The sequence below is a fragment of the Hyperoodon ampullatus genome (assembly GCF_949752795.1).
Source record: "Hyperoodon ampullatus genome assembly, chromosome: 4".
NCBI classification, from domain to species: Eukaryota; Metazoa; Chordata; class Mammalia; order Artiodactyla; family Ziphiidae; genus Hyperoodon; species Hyperoodon ampullatus.
The window spans coordinates 155,746,688-155,771,638 of record NC_136917.1 but is presented as its reverse complement, the minus strand read 5'-3'; the positions used below and the strand labels follow the sequence as shown (position 1 = coordinate 155,771,638).

At 35.5% G+C, this 24,951-nt stretch overlaps 1 protein-coding gene across 2 annotated transcripts in view; it reads right to left on the bottom strand.

Annotated features, from left to right (window-relative positions):
• The window catches only part of LOC307052253 (cadherin-10), a gene marked incomplete at both ends in the record, with an annotated part of 121,156 nt that overhangs the window by 51,187 nt on the left and 45,018 nt on the right, over positions 1-24,951 (bottom strand). For both annotated transcript variants that reach the window (XM_079703095.1, XM_079703096.1), the window contains 3 exons: positions 4,912-5,079; positions 5,529-5,648; positions 7,877-8,171. In XM_079703095.1, the coding sequence (XP_079559221.1) occupies positions 4,912-5,079; positions 5,529-5,648; positions 7,877-8,171 (583 nt within the window). The remainder of the gene's footprint in view (positions 1-4,911; positions 5,080-5,528; positions 5,649-7,876; positions 8,172-24,951) is intronic.

Here is a 24,951-nt window from a genome sequence, read left to right as displayed (position 1 = left end):
TGAGTCAGAGAAAATATGGGCACAAGGAAGATGATGGACCAGAGGCAACCGGGAAAGCTAACCCCATTACCATAAAACCTGAGACAGTGAGCCACATGGCAGAGCAGTTCTCCTGGGTTCCCTTACCCTGCTGCTCTCCGCCTGGATGCCCCTTGCCAATAAAGTCTTTTGCTTTATCTGTATGTGTGTCTCCTCGGACAATTCATTTCAGAGTGTTAGACAAAAGCCCATTCTCGGGCCCTGAAAAGGGTCCCCTTCTGGTAACAAAACTTATTAACCTTCATGGGCTTAATTGCAAGCACATTGCTTATCAGTGGAAGGTAAGCAATAGAATTTTTTCTTCACTAATTGTTTTTAAAATTAAAGTCACTTGAAATAATCCAGGATTCTGAAATAATTTCAACAGAGATATTGTTTTGGTAGTGAAAATACAATTTAATATCTGGAGCAAAAGAACCTAAAAGACTTTTGGAACTCAGTTTTCAGGTGCACCCCAGCCTTCTAATCCATTGCCTCTCTTTCAAAATCATACTAAGCTGTACATGTCCTATTAATGTTGACATATTTATATACCTCTAAAATCACAAGAGTATGATGGTAACTTAGGCACACAGTTATGCGTTTGTTAATTCCAACAATAATTGGCTATTGTCAATGTTCCTGTGAGTGTAGGGCTCCCTGATCTAATCTCTCACTAACCTCCTTGTTGTTTGGTAAGATCCAACCACTCTGGTCTTCATTTCTTGATATTCAACTTCCATTCAACTTCCAACTCAGGGTTTCCCATATTCTGTTACCTCTGCTTGAAGGACTTTCCCATCTCTTCGTATGGTGAGCCCATTCCATCTTGCAGTGTTTAGATGAAGTATCACCTCTTGAGCAAGACCTTCCCTTATCCTCTCCCTTGGAACACTTGTGTTCCTCTTTTTAACCAGAACTGAGCCAAAACCTTGTATGTATAGTACTGTTTTCTTATGTATCATCTGCCTCCCCTGTTTTAATGAAAGGTCATAGGGACAAAAACCAGTTTTTTTTTTTTAACACTATCCATATGTCTTCTTTCTAAAATAATGTTTGGTGCAAGAGCGTTCTCAATAAATATTTTTAGATTAAAAAAATTCTGATTTCACTTGAACAGTTCCTCAGATAATATCAAAGTTTCTCAACCTCACCTCTGATGACATTTTGGGCCAGGTAATTCTTTGTCATGTGAATTGTAGGGATGTTTAGCAGCATCCTAGCTTACACCCAATAGATGCCAGTAGTACCCACCAGTTGAGACAAGCAAACATGTCTTAAGACCTTTCTAAATGTCCTTTAGGGGACAAAACTGTCCCTGATTGAGAATGATTGTTATAGACCGACACAATAAATAAGCTAAACAATGAAGGAGGACATGTGGGCTTTCATTTGTCCTTGTCCCATCCAAATGATGGAGATTTTTATCTTCCGCAGATGTACCATATTGGGAAATGTGGAATTTGGATCAATCTGTATGAAAGTTTAAGTTTTGACTCTACTTTTATAATATTGAAAAATAATAATAATACAGCAGTACTTGCACAAATCAATATTACTGAGCACATAAATACACTAGTGCCAGCCACTGAGTCAAGCATTTCATATACCTTAAATCAGTGGTCCCCAACCTTTTTGGCACCAGGGACCAGTTTCATGGAAGATGATTTTTCCACGGATGTTGTCTGGGGGATGGTTGAGGCAGTCATGCAAGCGATGGGGAGCGGCAGATGAAGCTTTGCTCACTCACCCAATGCTCACCTCTTGCTGTGTGGTCTGGTTCTTAACAGGCCATGGACTGGTAGGGGGTTGAGGACACCTGCTTTAAATTATTTAGTCTTACTACTCCATGGGGTAGGCACTGCTATCCAGTTTTACTGAAAGACACTGAAATGGCACCTTTCTACTAAAAGGTCAGTTCAATGGAGCAAGGTGAAAAAGCTACTAACTGAAGAAGACAGCATTGGGATTCAAGAGGATGACTCCAGTCAGTCCTGAACTGTCCCATATGGTAGCCACTAGTCAAGCCAGTAACCCTCATGCAGCTATTGATTAGCAGTGTCATTAGTCTGACTTGAGCCTTGATGTAACTGGAAAATACTTAATGAAAGCAGATATTTCAAAGAATTTTGGAACAAGAGAATGTAAAACATCTCAATAAGTTTTATATTGATGATATGTTTAAAGGATAATATTGGGTTAAAATATATCATTAAAATAAATGTCTCTCCTGCTTATTTTATTTTTTTAATATGGCAGATAGAAAATTTACAATTACTATAGTGGCACACATTTTTGTTTTGCATATTTCTATTAGGCAGTAATAGTTTTTCCTCTTTATTATTTCCACTCTGAACCTCCTTTACTTCTTCTGTATATTGGGTATAATGATAATAACAATGAGTCTACACAAGTTAGTTGTGAGTTTCAGTGATGAAATGACATGAGAAATTAAAAACTAGTTTTCCGCATGTTAGGTGACTTAGACTATCAAGTAACATTTTAATTGCCATGACTGAGTGTTCCCAACAGAAAGATATGGTTGCAAATGTTCACAGGAGAAAAGGTAATTGAGAAAATAAAGATCCATAAATTATGTTCCCATCTATAATTAAACAATAATGAGACAAGATACAGGATGCTCTAAAACTTCTCATAATATATTGTGTTGTACATCTGGACTTGGTCATGGACTTCAAACCACCTCTGCTATTACTTGCAGTCGGCCTTAATGTCTATAATATTCATTTTCTCATTTGTAGAATGGAGATCAGAATACTGACCTCAATGAGTTGTTTTGATAAAATAAAGTAGGTCAGTAAATAACCTGATACAGGGTGAAAGAAAAACACCATTCAGAAAACATGTTATGCTATTGGTGTTTCTCTTTTTAATTATTATTACTATTATTATTATGTCAGGCTTGTGTAATGTGCCTACCAGATACCAACCACAAATTCTGACTTAACAAAAGAAAAGAAAGTAATTAGTGAATGAATTAATAAAGGTGTTACAGTAGAAGGAAAATGATAAAATGAATTTTTATCAGATATTTTCATCTTTCAAATGTCTAGTTTTTCCATTTAATTAGAATCTATTAACTTGCTTATCAAATGCATCATTTTTAAATGGACTGTATTTTGGACATGTGTATATATGTTCCTGATAATTTAAACTATAATAATCCTCTTAATGGTCATTTATTTCTTATAAAATACTTTTTTCACAAATATTTTTGCTCATTGTGGATTATGCAGCCACTTAACAGTTTGTTCTCCGATATTTGCATGTCCATTCTCCTGGTAACAGGCTCATGCTAAGAGGTGGTTAGAAATACATAAAAAATGTGAAATTTAAATTGTGCAATGAGGCATGTCTTTAGACCTGTTCTAAAAAAACTATAAAGATTTATTATTGGTTTGCTTTTCCCTGCTGATGCTAAAGGTAACCTGAAGTTGAAACCTGACAATTTGAAAACAGCACAAGCCAACACCCTTCTCTGTGTCTTGGGCCAAACACCACAGTAGCAATCCTGAGGAACATGTACCTTAAATATCTAACAAAATATCATAAAAATACATAAGTATATGACTAGTCCACTCAAGAATATTCTCTCTGAATTTTATAATCTTTCCACGCATGTGATTTTAAACAATTCAACTAAAATCATGCACTATTAATAATCAAAGTTAGATAAAAATAGTACAAGAAAAGAGGTGAAATGTTTTTAAAGAGTCAAAATAATACAGTGAATTCTTAGACTATAATTCTTTCTGTATAATGGTCTTTAGTATAAAGATATAAATATATTGCTTTTTACACTTTAATACTTTATCACAAAGTTATTTAAGGCAAAAAACAAACAAACTAAAATTGAAAGAATTTAGAATTTAAAACACAGCAAATGTTAAAAATTAAAAATACAAATCATACTAAAGCCTGTGTTTTATGCCACGTTTCCTAACAATGTGAGATTCCATCTTGAAGTAAAGGGTCTTTTAGATTAGCAGGAAATTGAGTCATGGCGGTGTCCATTGAGACCCAATATCATCCTCTCTAGCTGCATGTCTACCAAATTTGTATAAGAAAGAAGAATAAATAAATGTAATTATATGGTCAGAAGCTAATGGTTCTTAACCACTTCTTGACCTATTTTGATAATTTGAAGGTTTCATTCTAAACCACAAAATAAATCTATAAATAAATCAGAAATACAAAATGTTTTAGTATGATTGCCATTCCAAACAAAGATATTACATGCAAGTCTGACACAGTGATATTAAATGGAAGTATGATTAGTTTGTAAGGTTCCCCCTATGTAGTTCTTTCTAAGTTCTTACAATATGGCAAATTAGTTATTTTATTGAAAAATTTTACCCTCGGGTTAGAGTCTTCCTTATTAAATTCTAAGTAGAAATAAACACATTCATTTTAGAAGTATAATTTAGTTTTTATTTTAATAAAACATTTCCTTTGCTGACAGAAATAGTTCTTAGATGAAAGAGTATATATATATGTATATATATATATATATACATATATATATATATATATATATATATAGAGAGAGAGAGAGAGAGAGAGAGAGCGACAGTACATATGTAAGCTTGCATGTGTATATAGATAGATAGATAGATAGATAGATAGATAGATATTTGGAGTGGTTTTGTGATTATAGATCTCTCTGTCTCTGAATGAACTACGTTTGAAATATTTAACTTTTATCTTTTTATAACAGTGAATTCATCAGCATATACATCTTTTTTTTTCTTCATTTTTGTAGCACATTTTTGGTCTGTTTTAAATGAAATGATTGACAATTACGTTTTCTCCTCTTTTCTGTTTTTACTCTAAGGCTTTTGCCCTGCAGAAACACCATTAAAGACAGCTTACTCTGGGGGAAGCGCGGTGGATTGTCATTGACGTCTGTCAGCGTGATGTTGACTGTGGTGGTCCCCGATAAGCCTCCCATCTGGCCACCCATGTCTTTGGCCTGGATTACCACTTGATATTGCTCCCTGTTTTCTCTGTTCATGTTTGGTAAAGCAGTCCTGATGATACCTTGAAGAAAATGGAAAATCTTTTATTATGCTCATTAAAATCTCAATTATTAGTTGATTAAGCTCACAACTTGTAAATCCAAAATAGTAGTGATTTTTGAAAGATGAAAATGCTTTTGCTATTAATTTTTATTGTATAGAAATTGTAAAAGTGATTCTATGTAAATATTTGCTGATTTGTGTTTTTTTTCTATTTCCTAAAGAATATCGTATGTGCTGTCTAGTGCCCTAAACCCAGATGCAAAAACATAAAAGCTGGTATATTCCCATTAGCTAGCTCGATCATTCAACTCTGAGTTCTTAAATCTTTAACTGTGGCATCATCACTCTTCTGTGAGTATTAATGTTAGGATTTTTTTCTTATTTTCCCACCTTTTTTTTTTTTTTTTTTTTACTTATAAAGATCATAAAGACTACTAAATGAACAAACACTGATTCATGATTCCTGACCTGTTTCAGGTTCCACAGAGAAATATGGCTGCCCTTGAAGTATGCTGTAAATGACTCTGGCGCTGTTCCCATAGGAAGGGTCATCGGCATCTGTAGCTGTGACTTGCACCACAGAAGTACCTGAAGTATCCAAATTCAGCTTAGTTCTGCACAGTACCAGAAGGAGGAGCAAAAGCACTGGTTTTTTATTTTTTTTTATTTTTTTTTATTTTTTTTAGTGTTTATTTTTACTTGTTGACAGTTTGCTTTATCTATTTATTTATTTTTGGCTGTGTTGGGTCTTCGTTTCTGTGTGAGGGCTTTCTCTAGTTGTGGAGAGCGGGGGCCACTCTTCATCGCGGTGCGCGGGCCTCTCACTATTGCGGCCTCTCTTGTTGCGGAGCACAGGCTCCAGACGCGCAGGCTCAGTAATTTTGGCTCACGGGCCCAGTCGCTCCGCGGCATGTGGGATCCTCCCAGACCGGGGCACGAACCCGTGTCCCCTGCATCGGCAGGCAGACTCTCAACCACTGCGCCACCAGGGAAGCCCAAAAGCACTGGTTTTCATGGAAGACTTCAATGATTTTTGGCTTTAATAATGACCTCTTAAAGAAACATTCATATATAATTTAGATGAAAATAATATATATATAGTGTATTATAGGTAAACTTTGAATTCAATTACATATTTTATTTAGCCAACAAGTATATTTTCATGCATGCAATAGATAATGCTACAGTGTATCAGGTTATAATAAATGCAGACACTTTACAAATGCTTGGGTTTGATATTTAAATTCATTTTCACATAACAGATTTGTTTTGTGTAAAGGGCATATCTAATCACAAAGGAGTAAGTATGCTCTTTTTTCTCTCTCCCCACTAATTAACTATAAGAATAATTAACATCTGTTCTAGAATACGATTTTATGAATAGATTAAATTCTAAATTTAGAAACAATCCAAGATGATTCCCAAGTCCCAAGAACTATTAGAAGCTATTTAATAAATTTCAAAATATATAAAAGGACTTTATATTAAGGTGATTGCCAAAAGTCTTTGGGATTTAGTGAAGTAAATATTAAATAATAATCTCTGAACAATGCTTTTGAGAACTGCAGTTGGAAATTTTTTATTAAAATTGTTCCAAGGAAAAAATGTATCAGAATTGTTTCATCAGTTTATATTTCTCCCACATTTGAGAAATGATCTATTCTACTAAATCCAAATACGTTATCTCTAAAAATGTTATTGTTTTTTGATGGTTAATTTTCTGTGTTTCTCTATTTAGCAAAAACATGAAATCAATTTTAACTTTCTTTGCCTACAAATACACCTTCCATTTATTTACATTGAAAAAGGAATTCTAGGGCTTCCCTGGTGGCACAGTGGTTGGGAGTCTGCCTGCTAATGCAGGGGACACGGGTTCGAGCCCTTGTCTGGGAGGATCCCATATGCTGCTTAGCGACTAGGCCCGTGAGCCACAACTACTGAGTCTGCGTGTCTGGAGCCTGTGCTCCACAACAAGAGAGGCCGCGATAGTGAGAGGCCTGCGCACCGCGATGAAGAGTGGCCCCTGCTTGCCACAACTAGAGAAAGCCCTCGCAGAGAAACGAAGACCCAACACAGCAATAATTAATTAATTAATTAATAAACTCCTACCCTCAACATCTAAAAAGAAAAGAAAAGAAAAAGGAATTCTATTATCTTGAATGTTATACTTCCAGTTTTTTCACGCCTTCTGTCTTACTGCTTCTGCAACCTAACTTTAAATTCTGTATCAGTTTTTGATTAGCTGTTGATTTTCAACTGGTTTATTTGAATAAGAGATTTATATCAGCAGAGTTTTATATATAATGGTTAAATTGAAAGGATGTTTTAAAATATTTAATATGAAGTAATAGAAAATCTAATTAATTCCAATGTTCATAACATCTAGACACTCCAGACAAACTCTTTAGGCATATTATGACTAGAGTATATATGTAGACTCTGGATTACATTTATGGTGTTCTAAGTGTACTTATAATTTATTTGGAGTCAGGACTTTACACAGCTGTTCTCCAAATCCATGTGACAAAAATTTGCATTTTCATAGTTTTCTACTGAAGGTCAATGGTATTTTCTTGCATTTTTGAAGGAAGTGTCTACTTATTGTATTGTAGAAACTTACAAACCCATAGGAATTGAGAAATGCATTAATCCTTTTTTTTTTCCTGACACATTTCATAATTCAGAAAATTAAACACGTACCCTTAGCAGGGAATCAAATATGCTTTCAAGTAATTGATCATAATATTTTAAGAATTTCTTGATAATTATTTTGTATACTTGTTGAATACTGTCATAAACACTGTAAATGAACTTACCTACAACAGACATTTCAGGAACACTCGCCGTGTAAATTTCCTCTGGGAACGTTGGCTCATTGTCATTGATATCATGGATTTTGATCACAAACTCAGACTCCGGTTCTACTGGCCTCAAAGTTCTTCTGTTAATAGCTTGTGCGCGTAGAGTATAAAAGGCCTTTTCTTCCCTATCAATTCTTCTTGTGGCATGAATGTCACCTGTTTTTTCATCAATAATGAAAAGAGTACCAGCTCCATCTCCAGATAAAATATATTTGAGGGATCCATCTCCTTTATCTTGGTCTGAATGAAGCTAGGGGGAATAAAAATGAGCATATCCACGATAATGTCTAAAGATACATAATGCAGAAAGAATTCAAAGAGGGTCTCTCAAGTCACATCTTTGAAAAATGGGGTCAGTTATCTTAGTTCCTGAAATGAGAGTTGAATAAGTATGATCACACTCATCTATATACTTTAAACAATAGGACTAGCCTTTTACATATCAGTGTGATTTTTATTCTAAATGGAAAAAGGTAATAAAAATAAACCAAACACAGCTCTTTCTTTGCTTTTCTTGGTAAATAACCATTTCCGTAGGCAAATAACTCCTGACAAAGACATAAGTCATTAGTCTTGATATGCTGGCGTAAACATTGCTTCTCTCATCTCTTTCTTTGAGAGGAAAATTCTTTTACTCTCATATTATGCAAGAAATTTATTTCCTGTAAACTTATTATTAATTATTGTATTTCTGTTGGGGAATTAGCAATATTTTAAGAACTGTAAGACAGGCAAAATTGCATGAGACATGGCTTCTATGTTAGAAAACCTACCCATCATTCTCTGATTCACATGAATGACAACAACTGCCCCAGAAATATTTGTGGGGTTCAGAGCAAGAGTACGAATAGATGTCTATATAACACCTGCCTATATATTTTAAAGTTATAAATCAAATTAATAAACTATAAAATAAAATATGCTCTATCTAGTCTCCTACCTTGTCAAATCTATCTTCTTTACAACTGCAAACAACAAGTTCCGTGTAGAAACAATGTTATGTAGGGCAAGCCTTTTTCTTGCCTCCTTGCTTATGCCCACACACTAATCTTCCACAATCGAGTCATCATGTCAAAGAGCTTGGCATGCATTCATGTGGATATATCAGCCTAGCCCACATCCCTTCCCAGTGCTAATGCTTGTCCAGGATCCCATGTCATGAGCAAATTCCATCTATAATTGTCCTGTGGTATCTGTGGGAGATTGGTTACAGGACCCCCGTGGATGCCAAAATCTGAGGATGCTTGAATCCCTTACGTAAAATGGCATAGTGCAGTCAGCCCTCAGTATCCATGGGTTCAGCATCCATGGATTCAACCACCCATGGCTTGTGCACTATGTTTACCACCTGTGGTTGGTTAAATCTACAGACACTGAGCCCACAGATGTGGAGGGGTGATTGTATATCGTTTTTTAACAGATGCACACTAGGCCAGTCCTCGGGATTAAGGGTATATATAACAATGGGTAAATCTGGCCGTTGGTAGACTGACTTGGAGAAGATACTCTCCAGGATCTAGAAGCAAGTTCAAGGATGTTTGGGCAGGGAATAATGGGTCCCAAGTGCTTCAAGGATCGGATCGTCTGGAAATGGGTGTGCGGGTTCCAGATGTGAATATCCCCTTGCCTGTCATGGAATTCATACCCTGAGGGAGAGACTTAGCCGTAGGAGAAACAGAGCACAGCTTTGTAAAACAAAAGGATTGTAAGTTTTTCTCTAATTGTACCATCACACCAATAATTTTTTTTTAATGCTAAGATCATGCTTTCTTATTTGCAGTAAGAGATTATGCCTTAAATTTTTTATTTTGCTTTTTATCTGATAAGAAATAGAAAAATAATGTGTAGATTTTCCAAGTTTTGATAAAACATATATTATAACTTAGATATCATCATGCACATGTCTTTTTTAAAATTGAGGTATAGTTTTACAATATTATGTTAGTTTCAGGTATACAGCAAAGTGATTTTGTTATATATCCTTTTTTAAAATTCTTTTCCATTATAGGTTATTACAAGATATTGAATATAGTTTCCTGTGCTATACAGTAAACCCTCATTGTTTATGTATTTTAGAGAGAGTAATGTGTATCTGTTAACCCCATGCTCCTAATTTATTCCTCTCCCTCCTTCCCCTTTGGTAATAAGTTTGTTTTCTATGTCTGTAAGTCTGTTTCTGTTTTGTAAATAAGACCACTTGTAGCATGTTGTCTTTTTTAATATTCATATAAAATATAGTCATAAATTGAAATAGGCATACTGACCTGTAGCCTAGAAAAATAAAAACTGGAGACAATATCCTTCCATTATGCAAAATATTATAGAGTTAGATATTTATCTAAGTAGGTTTGACTTTTGCTCTTTAGATTATTTAAATCAACACAAATTTTTATCTGTTTACCTGTAGAAGTATTACACTGATTATATTCTCTTTAAAGTAGAATTTTGTTTCTTTACTGAAAGTTTCTTTTTCTTTATAGGAGCTTATATCAATGAACTTGGCTGTGAAAACATTTTCATGTAGATATCAAAAATGTTTAAATTAAATAAATATTTAACCTCCTCCCCAATATACTTTATTACTGGTTAGGTAATATAATATATAGGTAATACAATATATAGGTAATACAATATATTATATACAACTGCTGGGTTTACAAAAGTAGTCTATATTTTTTGTTAATGGTTTGTAATAATCAGCATTTAGCCATTAAATTTGGATCAAACTCCATTTTTCTGATTTTTGGATAAATAACTCAGTATTACAGATATAATAGGAAAAAAACTCCAAATGGATACGTACTTTGGAGAAAAAGATATAGAAGTCAGGTAACAAATAATTTTTACTGCATTTTTAGTTATTCATAAACAACAAAGTAATGTTGAGAAACAAGAAATATCTGCTTTTCACTAAACAGCTCTCAGAAGTAACATATAACTGTGTTGTCCAGGGAACTACTCTCAAAAAGACACAAGACTGAAGCTTTTTTTTTTTTTTTTTCGGTATGCGGGCCTCTCACCATTGTGGCCTCTCCCGTTGTGGAGCGCAGGCTCAGCGGCCACGGCTCACGGGGCCCAGCCGCTCCATGGCATCTGGGATCCTCCGGGACAGGGACACGAACCTGTGTCCCTTGCATTGGCAGGCGGACTCTCAACCACTGTGCCACCAGGGAAGCCCAAGACTGAAGCTTTTTAGTAAATGAAAATGCACATAGTTGCTGGAAATTTTCCAATTATATAAATGTACAATAATCTGGCAATTTTCCAAATGACAGATATAAGCATTGCATATTTCTTATTCTGTCTGGGAATCAAAATAGTTCAAGAAAAGATTATTGATATTATCAATCATCTGATCATATAACTTTGTGATTTGTACTAGATAGTTATGATGTTTATTGTCTATTCATTCAACAATTTTAATTGATAAACATTTATTTACTCTCATAAGAATCAGGTAGTTCTAAAAGTAAATGAACAATTCCATCCTAGTGCTATGGAAGATTCAAACACAGTGTGTAATGGAAATTCACAGGATAGTCCCTAAACTAGCCTACAGGAATGAGTGAGGATTTCCTTAAGCATATATCACCTAAGTTACATGATAAAGAATGAGTAGAGGTTAAAACCTGGGAATTTTTTTTGCATTTTACAAATTTTACACCTCATAAAGGACACTGGATGAATATAGAAGGTAGATTCAGAGTGGAGAAAGAAATAAGACAAGATGGGAATCATTAAGACCAGTTTTGCTGTTCTAATCGGTTAGATGTGCAAAAAAAAAGTTGCTAGAATAGTGAGATTTTAATTTTTATAAAGCTCAGTTTTGGAATATGAATCACAGCAGGATTTTTACCTTCACTTATACTACATAGAGTCAAAATTAAATCTTGTAATTGGACCACATAGGGTGACAGTTTCCGTTGGATTAGAAAATTGAACATGATAGTTGGGAATCAAAGAGATGAGGGTTGGAAACTGGACTGTTGGTTTTGTGAGTCGGAAATGAAAGGATTTCTACCTTCTCATAATTAAGAGAAACAAATTAGATCTATGAATTTATGTGCTGCTTTTAAGAAACCAGACATAATAATTTTTTCTTGAACTGTGAGAGCCTGCATAAAAGAAAAGGAAAAGCATTTTCTTTTCTTACAGATGGAAACAATGGAACACTAACACTAGAATAAAGGGACAAAAATGACCATATTTGGAGGCTTGACATTCGTCTATGTTTACTGAAATATTATTTAAATAAATATATTTGATAATTGGACAAGTAAAGAGACTTCAATAGATATGTATTATGAGGCAGAGACTTGCATTTCTAGATGTCCTAAGACTTGGGAAGTTGCTTTCTGCCCTAAATGAACCTGATGGGAGACAGAGTTAACTACTAAGGGGTATCATGTTGATTTTCTAAAAGTTACAGAAAGAGACCAATGAACAAAGTTCTTTAATTATAGTCCTCCGCCTAAGCTCCCTCTCTCTTTTTCAAGTTTCTCTCTCTTTTTTTTTTTTTTTTTTTTTCGGTACGCGGGCCTCTCACTGTTGTGGCCTCTCCCATTTGTTGAGCACAGACTCCGGACGCGCAGGCTCAGAGGCCATGGCTCACGGGCCCAGCCTCTACGGGGCATGTGGGATCCTCCCAGACCAGGGCACAAACCCGTGTCCCCTGCGTCGGCAAGCGGACTCTCAACCACTGCGCCACCAGGGAAGCCCCAAGTTTCTCTTTATTATTGTAATTATTTCTTCTTTTGCATACTCTTCCCTCCTTACCCTGGTATTGTCTCTCACCGTCATTCCTTGTGTGTGTGCTAAAATTTTATTTTACATTCCAACTCATTTACTAAGCAATGATCAGACAGGGGTTAGTCCTTATAACTGTAGCTTTCTCACTACTCTTCCTTTTTTCATTTGGATATTAGTTATCAATACTTGGATTTATTAAATATTTAATTAAACAAAATCAGTTGTTTGTTATTGAGAAGTGGGATTATGGATCAAGTGCTAAATAACTTAAAGCATCTACTCTGAAATAAATTTTATATTGATTTGACCTTGTGCTATTTTATTATGTGGGATATTAAGGTTTCTTTAAACATAGAAAAAAATATCATATTATTGTGGCTTTAGTTCCTCAGTAACCCAGGTTCTCTTGTTTGAAACATTTGGGCCACAAATCCTTAAGAATTTTATGTTAATACTGACCTTTTCTTTCCTTGAGGAAAGCCTATTAAAAATTCACAACCTGCTGTTTTCCTTGTAAATTCACAAGCAGATAAAGGACATTGCAAGGTACATGACAATTAATGAAAACAGAACAACTGGTACTATGCCACACAATTAAAAGTCATTTTCCTATTATTAAACTTTTTAAATTTGGATGTGGTTAGTTATACTCATGTGCTTATATTGATGAGTTTAAAAATTAAAACTAAACAATCCACTGAATTTAAATAAATATTTTAACAACAAATTATTTAATGAAAACCTAGTAATTTTAAATGTGGCAGGTTTTTATAACATTTCATGTAAAGCATTCATTTTAATATATTTGTCTAAAACGAAGTTTGTAAGCTAAAAGGGGTGTTGTGACTTTTATAGTCTAAGGCCATCTTTACTTTTAAGAGGAAGAAACTGAGATCCAATAAATTTTTTATCACACAGGAGTTAAATGAAGATTACACTTAAGGATCAGTGCTTTGTTGGTTGAACTTTTACTTCTTAATATCAGTTCATTTTTATTTTTCAGTTTCTCACATTAAGTTCGGAAATACTATAAAAGCAATCAAGTATTGATCTATGAAGTACAAGGAGTTTAAGTAATTTGTTACCAAAAGGATAACTGATAAAAGATTTTATCTTATACTTTCCCCCTTGGCTGGAAGAAAAATGAACAAGCTTTAAAACATAAAAAATCGTATCGATCAATACTGCTAATAAAAGTCTGATTACTAGTTCAGAGGAATTTATGTTGCTGTGTGAGATTCTTTCTCATTCAGAATACTGATACACTTTTAGATGTTGGTCATAATCAGTATTTGGTTTGATCCCCAACACTGGGAAAAGACAGTAGAGAAAATTAGAATTATATTTGTAGAATTATATTAAGATTGTATTTATAATGGTTAGATTAGTTCTTTGAAGGATACATTTTGATAAATGAATCCAAAGGACTATAAGATACATTATCTGAGTTTAACAATATCTTGTTTGTGTGTGTTCATTAACTTCAGAATATCAGAAATTGTTGAATAGATTTTCTAATGTACAGTGATAATTTTATGCCTTCTGTTCTTTCAAACAGCCAATATAGTCTATATTTGTTTTTTTTTTTAAATCCAGAATGTGGCTAATATGCAATGCTATTCTGGTACCATCGTCATTAGTATTTTGCTCTAATTGCTCTAGTGAGTAACATAATATCAAATGGAACATAAGGCGTTGAAACAAGTAACTTTAAGTTTTCATCCAATAAAAAAAATACCAGTGAAGATGGTCTAGCACCAGAAAGCAGCTGAAAGCATGTTAAAGCAAATAAACACATTCTGGTCAGAAATAAATAAGTAGTTACTCATTTTGTTGAGACTAGGGGAAAAAAGGGAGGGGAGGGCAAGTCTGGAATTGGAGTGTGTTACATTTACAGAGTAAGATGGAACATTATTTTAATATTAATGATATAGAAAAATATACATCAATTTTTATGAATCCCAGTGAAACAATTTTTCTTCAAAAATAGAAACGGAGAGGAGAAATAAAGATTACCTATAAATTGAATGGACTGTAAAAACAACTACAGTAATTTTAAAATACCCCATATATATGACTTAGATTAATAAATAATTTTCTGAACAATTTCTTTCTGGTACCAGAAGCAAGTATAGAGGATTAAATGATTGATGGGCAATGCTGTCTGTTTAATTTAGAGCCTGGCAAAAAAAAATCAAGTGGTTTGTTTTCCACATTTGGCAGAGTTCTCTGGAGATCTCCCCCAGGAGTACAAACTCCAGGGGGTGTCCAGATTCAAAAGCTAGAGATTCCTCTTCCTGTTTGGTCTTCTGAGAGCGCAACTTACTGAAAGTTGGCCTTGTGCTTCTGGGCCAGCCTGATTGATTAGTCCAATCTTGGATCATCCTGCAGTTTGGGGGGTTTTCTTAGACTCCATTAGGAATTACTCAAGACCCTGCAGCAGGTCAGACTTCTTAGCAGAGCGTGCTATAAAATTCTAAAGACATCTCCTGCTAGGACTGCTGCTAATTCACATCTTACAGTGTCTCAACTCTTACATATCTTTTCTGGTACTGTAAAGATACCAAGACTACATTGAAGTCATTTACTTAAGCTTTCCATAAACACAATTTATAGGGCATTATCTGCTTCAAGACCATAAATGGTATGCATAATACACAGTAGACACATTCTTTCTAATTATTGTATTAGTTTTCTTTTCCAAAGAGAGTTTTTGGGGAAATATTTTAGAGAAGGATCATATTCTTTTAGAAGCCTGGCATCTTCCTTCTATAGTTTTGAAGATCACTAAATTATGCAGAGTATTCTCTTGCAGTGTGAAAATGACATTGAACATTTCACACCTTATTTTCCCCACAACTTGAAGTCTTCTTAAGCATCTTATATTTATAATACGGGAGTATGTGTAAATACATGTCTAAAAATTGTTAAGTAAATGCAAAATATTTAAAATCAGGAGATTCATTTTTTTTCCTTTTTTTTTTTTTTTTTTTTTTTGTGGTACGCGGGCCTCTCACTGTTGTGGCCTCTCCCATTGTGGAACACAGGCTCCGGATGTGCAGGCTCAGTGGCCATGGCTCACAGGCCCAGCCACTCCACGGCATGTGGGATCTTCCCAGACCGAGGCACGAACCCGTGTCCCCTGCATCGACAGGCGAACTCTCAACCACTGCGTCACCAGGGAAGCCCAAGAGATTCATTTTTGATTAATAAGGTCTACAGGAATCAGAGAAGAAAAAATAAAGGGTGATCATCTCTTTTTTATGGGCTTCACAGGCAACTGAGTATCTTTCCTTCCTTCTTTTAATCAAGAAAGTTATAATGATAGGAGGTATGAAAGGAAGGAGAGTGCTAGGGATATGTATTCACTGAAGGAGTTTATTTAAATAAGCATTTTTGAATCAGATTGAACTAAACTAAATTGAGTAGGGTAAGGAGAATTCTGTGTGCCATTTTAGGACTTAGAAGTTTCGGAGATTTTGCTACAGAGGAAGTATTTGAAGCTGTTGGGTTTCTAAGTCTTATTCATAAAGATGCTTCTATCTTGAAAACTATAGACTGCCAATTACATAATTGGATGCCCAAAGGAGAAGGACTAGGCATCTGCCTGCTGTCTCTAGGGGTTATGGTCAAGAAGGGGAAAATGAAAAGAGGTTTGGATCTTTACATTTGTTGGATTTTTTTAACTGACTGAAATGGGAATCTGATAAAGGGTTATGAATGCTACCCTCCCCCCTCCAAATCGTGTGTGTGTGTAAAATACAAAAAGAATGTTAATATGCGGTATCAGGGAGTACAAATATAGCCTTAGACCACTAAATTAAAAACTTCTATTCTAGGTAGGTTTTATATGTTTTTCCACATACTCACACACACACATACAAAAGGAATTGAGAAATCAAGGTAGATGTTCTCCTTATGAAAGGGGATTGCTCATTAGGTGAAGAAACGCTCATATCTTCATCAAATGAGGAAAGCTAGCCCCCAAACTTATCTGAAAATATCATGCCCCTGCAACTTGTGTCCTTCCCCAGTACCTTGATTTATCCACCCTGAAAATTCTTACTCATCGATAAAGATCCTATTTATATCTTATGTCCTATATGAGGCATTTTTTTCAAACTCCTTGGTAAGGCTGAACTGACCTCTCTTTCCTTAGTGCCCCAATTATCATGTGCGTCTGTTTGTATGAATGTGTATATAGGTATTATATATATGTATATACCTATAAAATTTTATAACCACTTCAAATTTTGAACTATTATTTTCATAAGTCTTTATGGAACTACAAATATATTTTGAGGATGAGAACCAAGTTTTCTATTCTTATGGAGTCCTAACATTTCACAGTACATAATAAGGAATTATTTACTTGTAAAAGGAAATGGACATCAGAGTCAAATACCACAGACATGAGGAATAAAGTTCTTTTTTGTGCTACTTCTTTGGAAAGAAGTGAAATTCTTCTGAATGGAGTGAAATGGAATTAGAAGTCCAAAATGAAAAGTGGGGATCAGCAATTACTCTACATTGAAAGTATAAATGTACATAAATAAAATCTTATTCTTCATACTGAAAAAGATTGGGGCTATAAATTAGCTAGAAATTCCAGTTAACTATGAGATGGTATCAGTGGGATATGATATATACATGGATTACCAGGAGACATATTTACATTTTTCAGTGAAGAGTCAGGGATAGAAATGCAAATCCAAATTTATCTCTAAAACCATATGGTAAGTCATTGTAGACATCTGTAATTTAATTAAGAGTAGGATAAGGTAGTTAGGTAATAATAGCAGGATGACATTCCCACTGACAACATATAGAACATCCAGCTGGACTACAAAAAAAAGAAAAAAATCACATTGCTAAGGACAAATTGCTGTGTAAACAATAGGAACTGAATGGATTAAAGCCTGGGAGGAGAGGATTGTTCAGAGGTGAACAGAGGGCTTGCAGATGCTTTTTCCCCAGGGGAATTTGCCAGTTCCGAGCCTGGGTTTGGAGGTAAGAATCTGTGATTGTACCGAGAGGAAGGTACTTCTGGAATAAAAGAAGTCAGAAAAGAGTTTAGAGTTCACATGGTAGTGGAGTGAAAATACTGCGGAAGTGAAGGTCCTCAAATGCATTGCCAGTCTTTCCATAAAACATTTGTTGAATTATGAGTCTGTAGATGGCTAAGGGCCAGGCTGAAAGCTTCTGAAAGCTAGAATGTAATTGTCACATTCCCAGAGACTGGTGGTTCTTAGGTTCAAAAAAGAAAAGGACTCATGAAGATGTGAAATTTGAAAGCTCTCCAGGGAATGTCAGACTGAACCTGAGGATCTACAGGGACTTTGCACCTAGGAGTTTTCAACAATTCTTAGTGCCTCTATAGGCTAAAAATACAGACTCACAGACTTGGTCCCTTGAAAAATGGTCACTGCCAGAGAGAAAAGAAAGCAAGAAATGTGTTGTTCTTCCTGCAAAGTGACAAAACATACAGATTATTCCCTCCTGGAGAATTCTGTCAATTGTTGAAGGAGCATCAAGCAAACGATTAAAGATCTAAACTGAGAATTTCTGAAGGACATAACTAAATATCCTGAGGAATTGGGGGTCAAAAGAGACAGGACCCACTCTCACTTGGAGGGTTCACCTTCTTGGTTAAGGGATAAACAGTGATAGACATAGGCTTACCAAATGGCAATTCAATGTGATCTTCCTCAATTCTTGATTGAACTGTAGTGATATATCATTTGCCTTCTAACCAAAGAAACAGAACCAATAGGAAATATACATATATATATATATATATATATTTTTTTTTTCTATATATCTATGTATTGTTTGGAGAATTTTAAGGAATTGGTTCATGAGATTGTGGAAGATACAGAGTCTGAAATCCATCAGGAAGGACAGCAATCTCAAAATTTGTAAGAGTAAATGTTGCAATTTTGAGTCATAAATCCACAGGGCAGGCCAGTAAGCTAGAAACTCAAGCTGGGTTTCTTTGTTACAGTTTTGAGGCAGAAGCCATTTTTCTTTGGGAAACTTCATGTTTTGCTCTTAAGGTCTTCAGTTGATTGGATGAGGCCCACCCACGTTATGGAGAGCAATCTGCTTTAATTATAGTTTACTGATTATAAAGGTTAATCACATCTAAAAAAAAAAAAAAAGGCTCCATAGCAACATCTAGATTAGTGTTTGACCAAACAACTGGTCACCATGTCCTAGTTAAGTTGACACATAAAATTAATGATCACAGATGATAAGCAAATAATCCAAAAAACAATCAAAAAATTCTTTCCAGTGAAAAATAACCCATTATACATAATGTATGGTAGGAAAAGTTGCTATTCATGCAAAAAGGCAAGATCATATAACCAATATGAGAGTAAAAACAGAATAGAAAAAGACTGTATATGATTAATATATTGTATTTAGCAGACAAAATTGAAAAATAACTATGCATAATATATTTGAAAATGTAAGGAAAAAGTGGAAAGAGAAGATGAAAAATGGAGATTGAGAAAAGAATCAAAAGAACATTCTAAACCAAAAATACAATGCCTGACATTCATAAATCTATAGATAGTTTTTACAGCAGATTAGATATATAGTAAAACACATGGTTAGTCTGTTGAAAGGTAAGCAGAGATTGCCATCAAGGAGTTAGGCATATAGAAAATACAAACCTGAAATGCAGAGAGAAAAAATTATGAGAAAAATAAATAAGATCAATGGATGCCTGTGAAACAGAATCAAAAATTGCAATACACATGAAATTGGATTCCCAGAAAGAAAGGAGAATGGAATGCAAATTATATTTGAAGGAAAAAATGGGTAAGAATTTTTAAAAACTGATGAAAGATACCAGAAACAGATTCCGTAAGATCTGAGAAACTCCAAAAGGATAAATAAAAGTAAAACAACAAATAATCCCATTATAGTCATAATTTTGAAATTTGAAAACATAGAGAAAACTGTAAAAGTATTTGGGAAAAAAAAAGATACATTAACTTCAAAACAGCAAGTATTAGTCTGATTGCCTGTTTCTGAAAATGTATGATGGAAGCCAAAACATGATGGAAAGACATCTTAAAGCAGTGATGGAAAATAATGAGCTACATGAAATTCTACACTGTGCAAAAATAGGTTTCTCACAGAAAGTTGAAATAAATATGTTTTTGGACAAAAACTAAGGGTATTTACCCCAATAGGTATTCAGTAAAATGAATATTAAATTGGAATTTTCACAGAAGAAAATGATCCCATATAAAATTTGTGAAGGGAATGAAAACACCAGAACTATAATTATGTGGTAAATATAAATAATTACTGAATATACAAAACAATAATAGTAATATCTTTGGAAACTGGAATAAAGTACATGACAGTAACATAATAGAAATAAAGAAGAGGGAATACAATTTTAAAGGATTCTAAATTTAAACTGGTTTGTGAAAATACATTGAAATGTGCAGTTTTGATATGCACCCTTTTCTGTATGATTATTATTCCTCAATACAAAGTTATCATAATTTATCTTGATGTCATCCCACCTTCCATCGAACCCCACCACCTTCACCCACTACAACGCTAGGCTTGTAAATCTGGGTATAATTCCCAAAGGAAATGGATGCCAATATAATGGAATATAAAGAAAAACAGAGAATAATAAAACAAACAAGTGAGTGCCAGAGTTTCATAAATGTCAATATTTTGCAAATTTATTTTGGATCTCTTTGCTTTAAGAAAGAAAATAAAATTAAAATAAACTGTAATTCATTAGCTGAAGCCTTCTCTGCCCTTTCATTCCTTCACTTACATCTTTATACATATCATAATCTTGAAGTCTGTGTGCCTCTTTTCCTTCCATATTTTATGCTTTTGCAATGTAAGTAATAGCACTTATCCTAAACAGAATGCTTCATCTCCACCTTTCCCACAAATCAAATCTTATTTTAGTAAACTGCATGATTATCAAGCCAGTTTTTCAAACTAAAATCCTATGGGCCACTGATTTCCACCCCCCCCACCTCTACCTATTTATTCCATAAGCAAATCTTTTGGACTTCAAATGTATTTCCAACAACTTCTCACAGCCTCCACTGCTGTCATTCCAATACAAGTCACGGTAATCTGTCACTTAATTTTCCACCTAGTCTCCCCATCTCTATTTCCATCCTTAAGTTTCCACCTAGTCTCTCCACCTCTGTTTCCATCCTTCTATGGTTACTCTCCACCCACTAGCCAGAGTGATCATTTAAAAATGCAAATCAGTACAGCCACTACTCTGCTCAAAATCCACCTGTGGCTTCCCATTACATTTAGAACACAGTCTAAACAACACCTTACCCTCATTTACAACATCCATTGTGATGTAGTCCTGGCCTGTCATGCTGGCCTCAACTCTTTCCATTCTCTCTTTAACCACTTGAACTCACACTGACATTCCTATTTCTTGGACATGTTAAATTTATTTCTACCTCTCACTTTAGTACTTGCTATTTCTCTGAATGATACACACTTCCTCACTTAATATTTATAGATAATTTCGTGTATCACTTTTGTGTTTTCATATCATTTTCCCTTTGTTTCTCTCTCTCTGTCATTTTCTTCTCAATTTGTAAGAAATTCTTTATATATCTGAATATTAATAATATGTTGTTATATCATTGAATGTTTCTTCTTTTAGTCTGGGATGTTTCTTTTAACATAGGTAATAGTTTCTTTTGTCCTAGAGAATGTCTAGTTTCAATGTAGTTAAATTTATCAATAATTTATTTTATGCTTATTCCTTCTTGTAACTTATTCAAGAATTACCAGGCTTCCCTGGTGGTGCAGTGGTTGAGAGCCCGCCTGCCGATGCACGGGACACGGGTTCGTGCCCTGGTCCGGAAAGATCCCACATGCCGTGGAGCGGCTGGGCCCATGAGCCATGGCCGGTGAGCCTGCGCGTCCGGAGCCTGTGCTCCACAACAGTAGAGGCCACAACAGTGAGAGGCCCACATACCGAAAAAAAAAAAAAAAAAAAAGAATTATTACCTAACCCAAAGTCATAATTTTTTAACATTTTTAAAGCTTTTCTTTGACATGTAGCTCACTTTTACCATATACACACATTGTTGTGCGTATATGTGTGTGTGCATGCATGCATGTGTGTGTGTGTGTGTGTGTGTGTGTGTGTGTATGGTGTTAGGAACAGACCAACATTTTCTAGTAAGCATTTACAACAGATATTTATTAAACCATTGATCTTAATTCCAACTCATCTAAAATTTTTCTATATAAGCACAGGTGTGTTTTATTATTTATTTATTTTGACCATTATGTCAACAAGAAGAGCATGGCCAAGGCCTAGCTCATGCTGCATCACGCTGTTAATGGTGACTGCCTCTCAGCTGAAGACCATCATGGAGCAGGGCCCCAGCTCACCTTCTCCAACTGCCTAGTGCTGCAAGCCTGCGTGGGCACTGTACTCATCTTCCTCGTCAAGTACGACCTCAACAACCTGGCCACTGGCCTGGTCTTCAACATTGTCCTGGTCAACTCTCCCTCATGGCCTTTGGTGTCTAGAAGCCCATGATGGATGTGGTACCTCTGGATCATGCTGGGTCTTAGACATCCAGTCCCCAGAAGCTGCCTCGTCCTTGAGGCCAACCTCTCTCCCCGACAGTCTCCAAACCCCCAGAGCCAGGCAGGCTCCCACTGGACTGCACCCCAGGATGAGCCACATGTGGTCGGCCACCCCAGGCAGCACAGGCCTGATCCGGACCTTGGTTGTTCCTCCTGGATCATGGTGAGGCGAGGCCCAAGGGCAGGACTGGAGAGCCCCTGAGAAAGGTTTTGACCACTCACAGACATGATGCAGCTTCCAAGATGGGCCGCCAGGGAGCCATGGCTGGCCTGGGTCTCAGGACATTTCCAGAGGGACGAGAGACAAACAAAAATTTCTATATAACCATGGGTACATTTTAGAGCCTTCTATTTTTTTCCATCTGTCTATTGTCACAAATATAGCATTATTACTAATAACACATTCAATTTCTGAAGCTCTGCAATGATTGTTAATACCCATTCAAATCAGTACCCTTCCTTATCTGTCCTTTAAAAAATTGTCTTGAGGGTTCTTGGTCCTTACTCCATGTAGTTTTACATCAGCATGTTACTTTCTACTAAAAAATAAAGAACAAAAGTCTTGCTAAAAATCTGATTGGAATTGCAATGAATTTACAGATTAAATTGGAGAGAGTATCATCTTAAACATGAACACTTCCTATTCTCAAAAATTGTGTATATCTCCAGAGCCTTAGCTGCAAAGTAGAAATACCTGATGGAGTTTTTAAAAACCCTGATGCCTGTACCACACCCTAAGTCAATTAAATAAAAATTTCTGGGACCTTTCCATGGGTCCTGAAGTTAACGTGGCAGGCTTCAGCTTCTTTGGATACCTGGGCTGGGGAGCTATAATAATTACCATACTAATCTCTGATTGCTGATCTCTTAGGTGCTTTATTACCTCACTGAAACTACAAGCTCATATCCACAGTGGTTTCATGTTGACAGACTGCATATTTCTGAAAGCTTAAGATATTTTATAAAGAAACATGCCATGTGGAAACTTTGAAGCATAAATCTGCCAAACATCTGAGTAAAGAATTCCTCACCTGGTATGTAAGGGAACACCTCACCACCACTATGACAAACCAGGAAAAATGGGCCCACCTCAGCCCCTCAGAATTTTCCCGGCTTCAGAAATATGCTGACTGTGGGTGACTTGTACTCGGTTTTCAAAGCTTCACTTCTATCTGCTGTTTCTTAAAAACAACCAGCTTAAAATAATCAATAAGCCAATGAGGTATATTTTGGGGTTGTACATTTTCTTCCTATTCAGCTCCCTTCTAAAACTCAACTTTCATTTCCTTTAAATGAAATGTATGTGACAATGACCTCCAAATGTATATATGTAACTCAATCCTCTCCCCTCAACTTCAGCTCTAAATATGCAGTTGACTAGTTGACATCTTCAATGGGATGGCTCATTGATATTTCACATTTAACAGATCCAAAACAGAATTCTTGTTTCCCTTCTGTTCTGCCAAAATAAAACAAAAATTAAAGCACATTTATGTTACTCCCTTAAAGAATACAAATTTTATATATCTCCATTTATTAAGGACATATTAGCTGCCCTTCAGTATAATTTTATATTTGTTTTGATATCTAGCTCACTTTTTCCATTTGAATTTGTGGGACTAATTGTTTGGTCTCTAGAGACCTAAGGGCACTAGTTGGACAAGTCTATAAAGCCTCTGGAAATAAACTTCGATGGGTACAAACAAGTGTTATCCACTAAGGACATGAGATTGAGATATGGGGCATTCAAATGCTCACCCCAAATTTCCTTGAGTCAATTTTGTCCATCCCTCTCCCCCAAACGAAAAAAGTTACATAAATTTCTAGGAGCTACTGGTTACTACAGCCAATGGATTTTTGATTTTGATGCCCTTCCCAAACCTCTGATGCCCTCCTTCCAGACACTACCCAGAGCCAATTTCCTGAGTTTCAGAGGCATTAACCCCCTTTGAAGCCTTAAAATTAACATTATCCACACCCCTAGCTCTCAGCTTACCTAATTTTGACAAACCTTTTCATCTTTACTGCCGTGAAACTAATGGGATTTTAAGACAATTTTTTGCCTCTCAGATACATCCTATATTTCTCATGCCAGTTAGACCCTGTGGCATCAGGTGTTCAAACATGATTTCAAAAGTGGTTAATCCATGTCACCTATTTGGAGTATTTTGGAATTTTATAAGGGCCAGGAGTAATGCTTTTGGCTATTTAAGTCCAGTTTCATGACAGATCTTTCCTAAAGTCCTTTATGTGTCTAAATTTTTATGCTTACTGACATCACTAAACCTTCTATTCCTGGGTTAAGTGAATATTGTGGGAATTTACATGAATGATCTGATGCTGTGACCAGCTAATAGAAGAACTAACTAGTATCTTGAAGCGTACTGCCAACAGGTAAAAGGGGCATGATCTCCACTGATTGACAAGCCTTCATCCCTCTCAACCAGGAGACCAGGTGTACATCAAGGTCTTTAGAGGAAAACACTCACTGTCGACCGGCTGGGAAGGACGTTACAAGGTATTGCTAACCACCTAGTCTGCCAACAAAATAAAAGAAAATTCCTCCTGAATTCATACAAGCCACACCAAAAAAAACCCCATATCACCTGACAATTGGTAGACAATCCCTACAGGTGATCAATCTTAAAGTAAAGCTT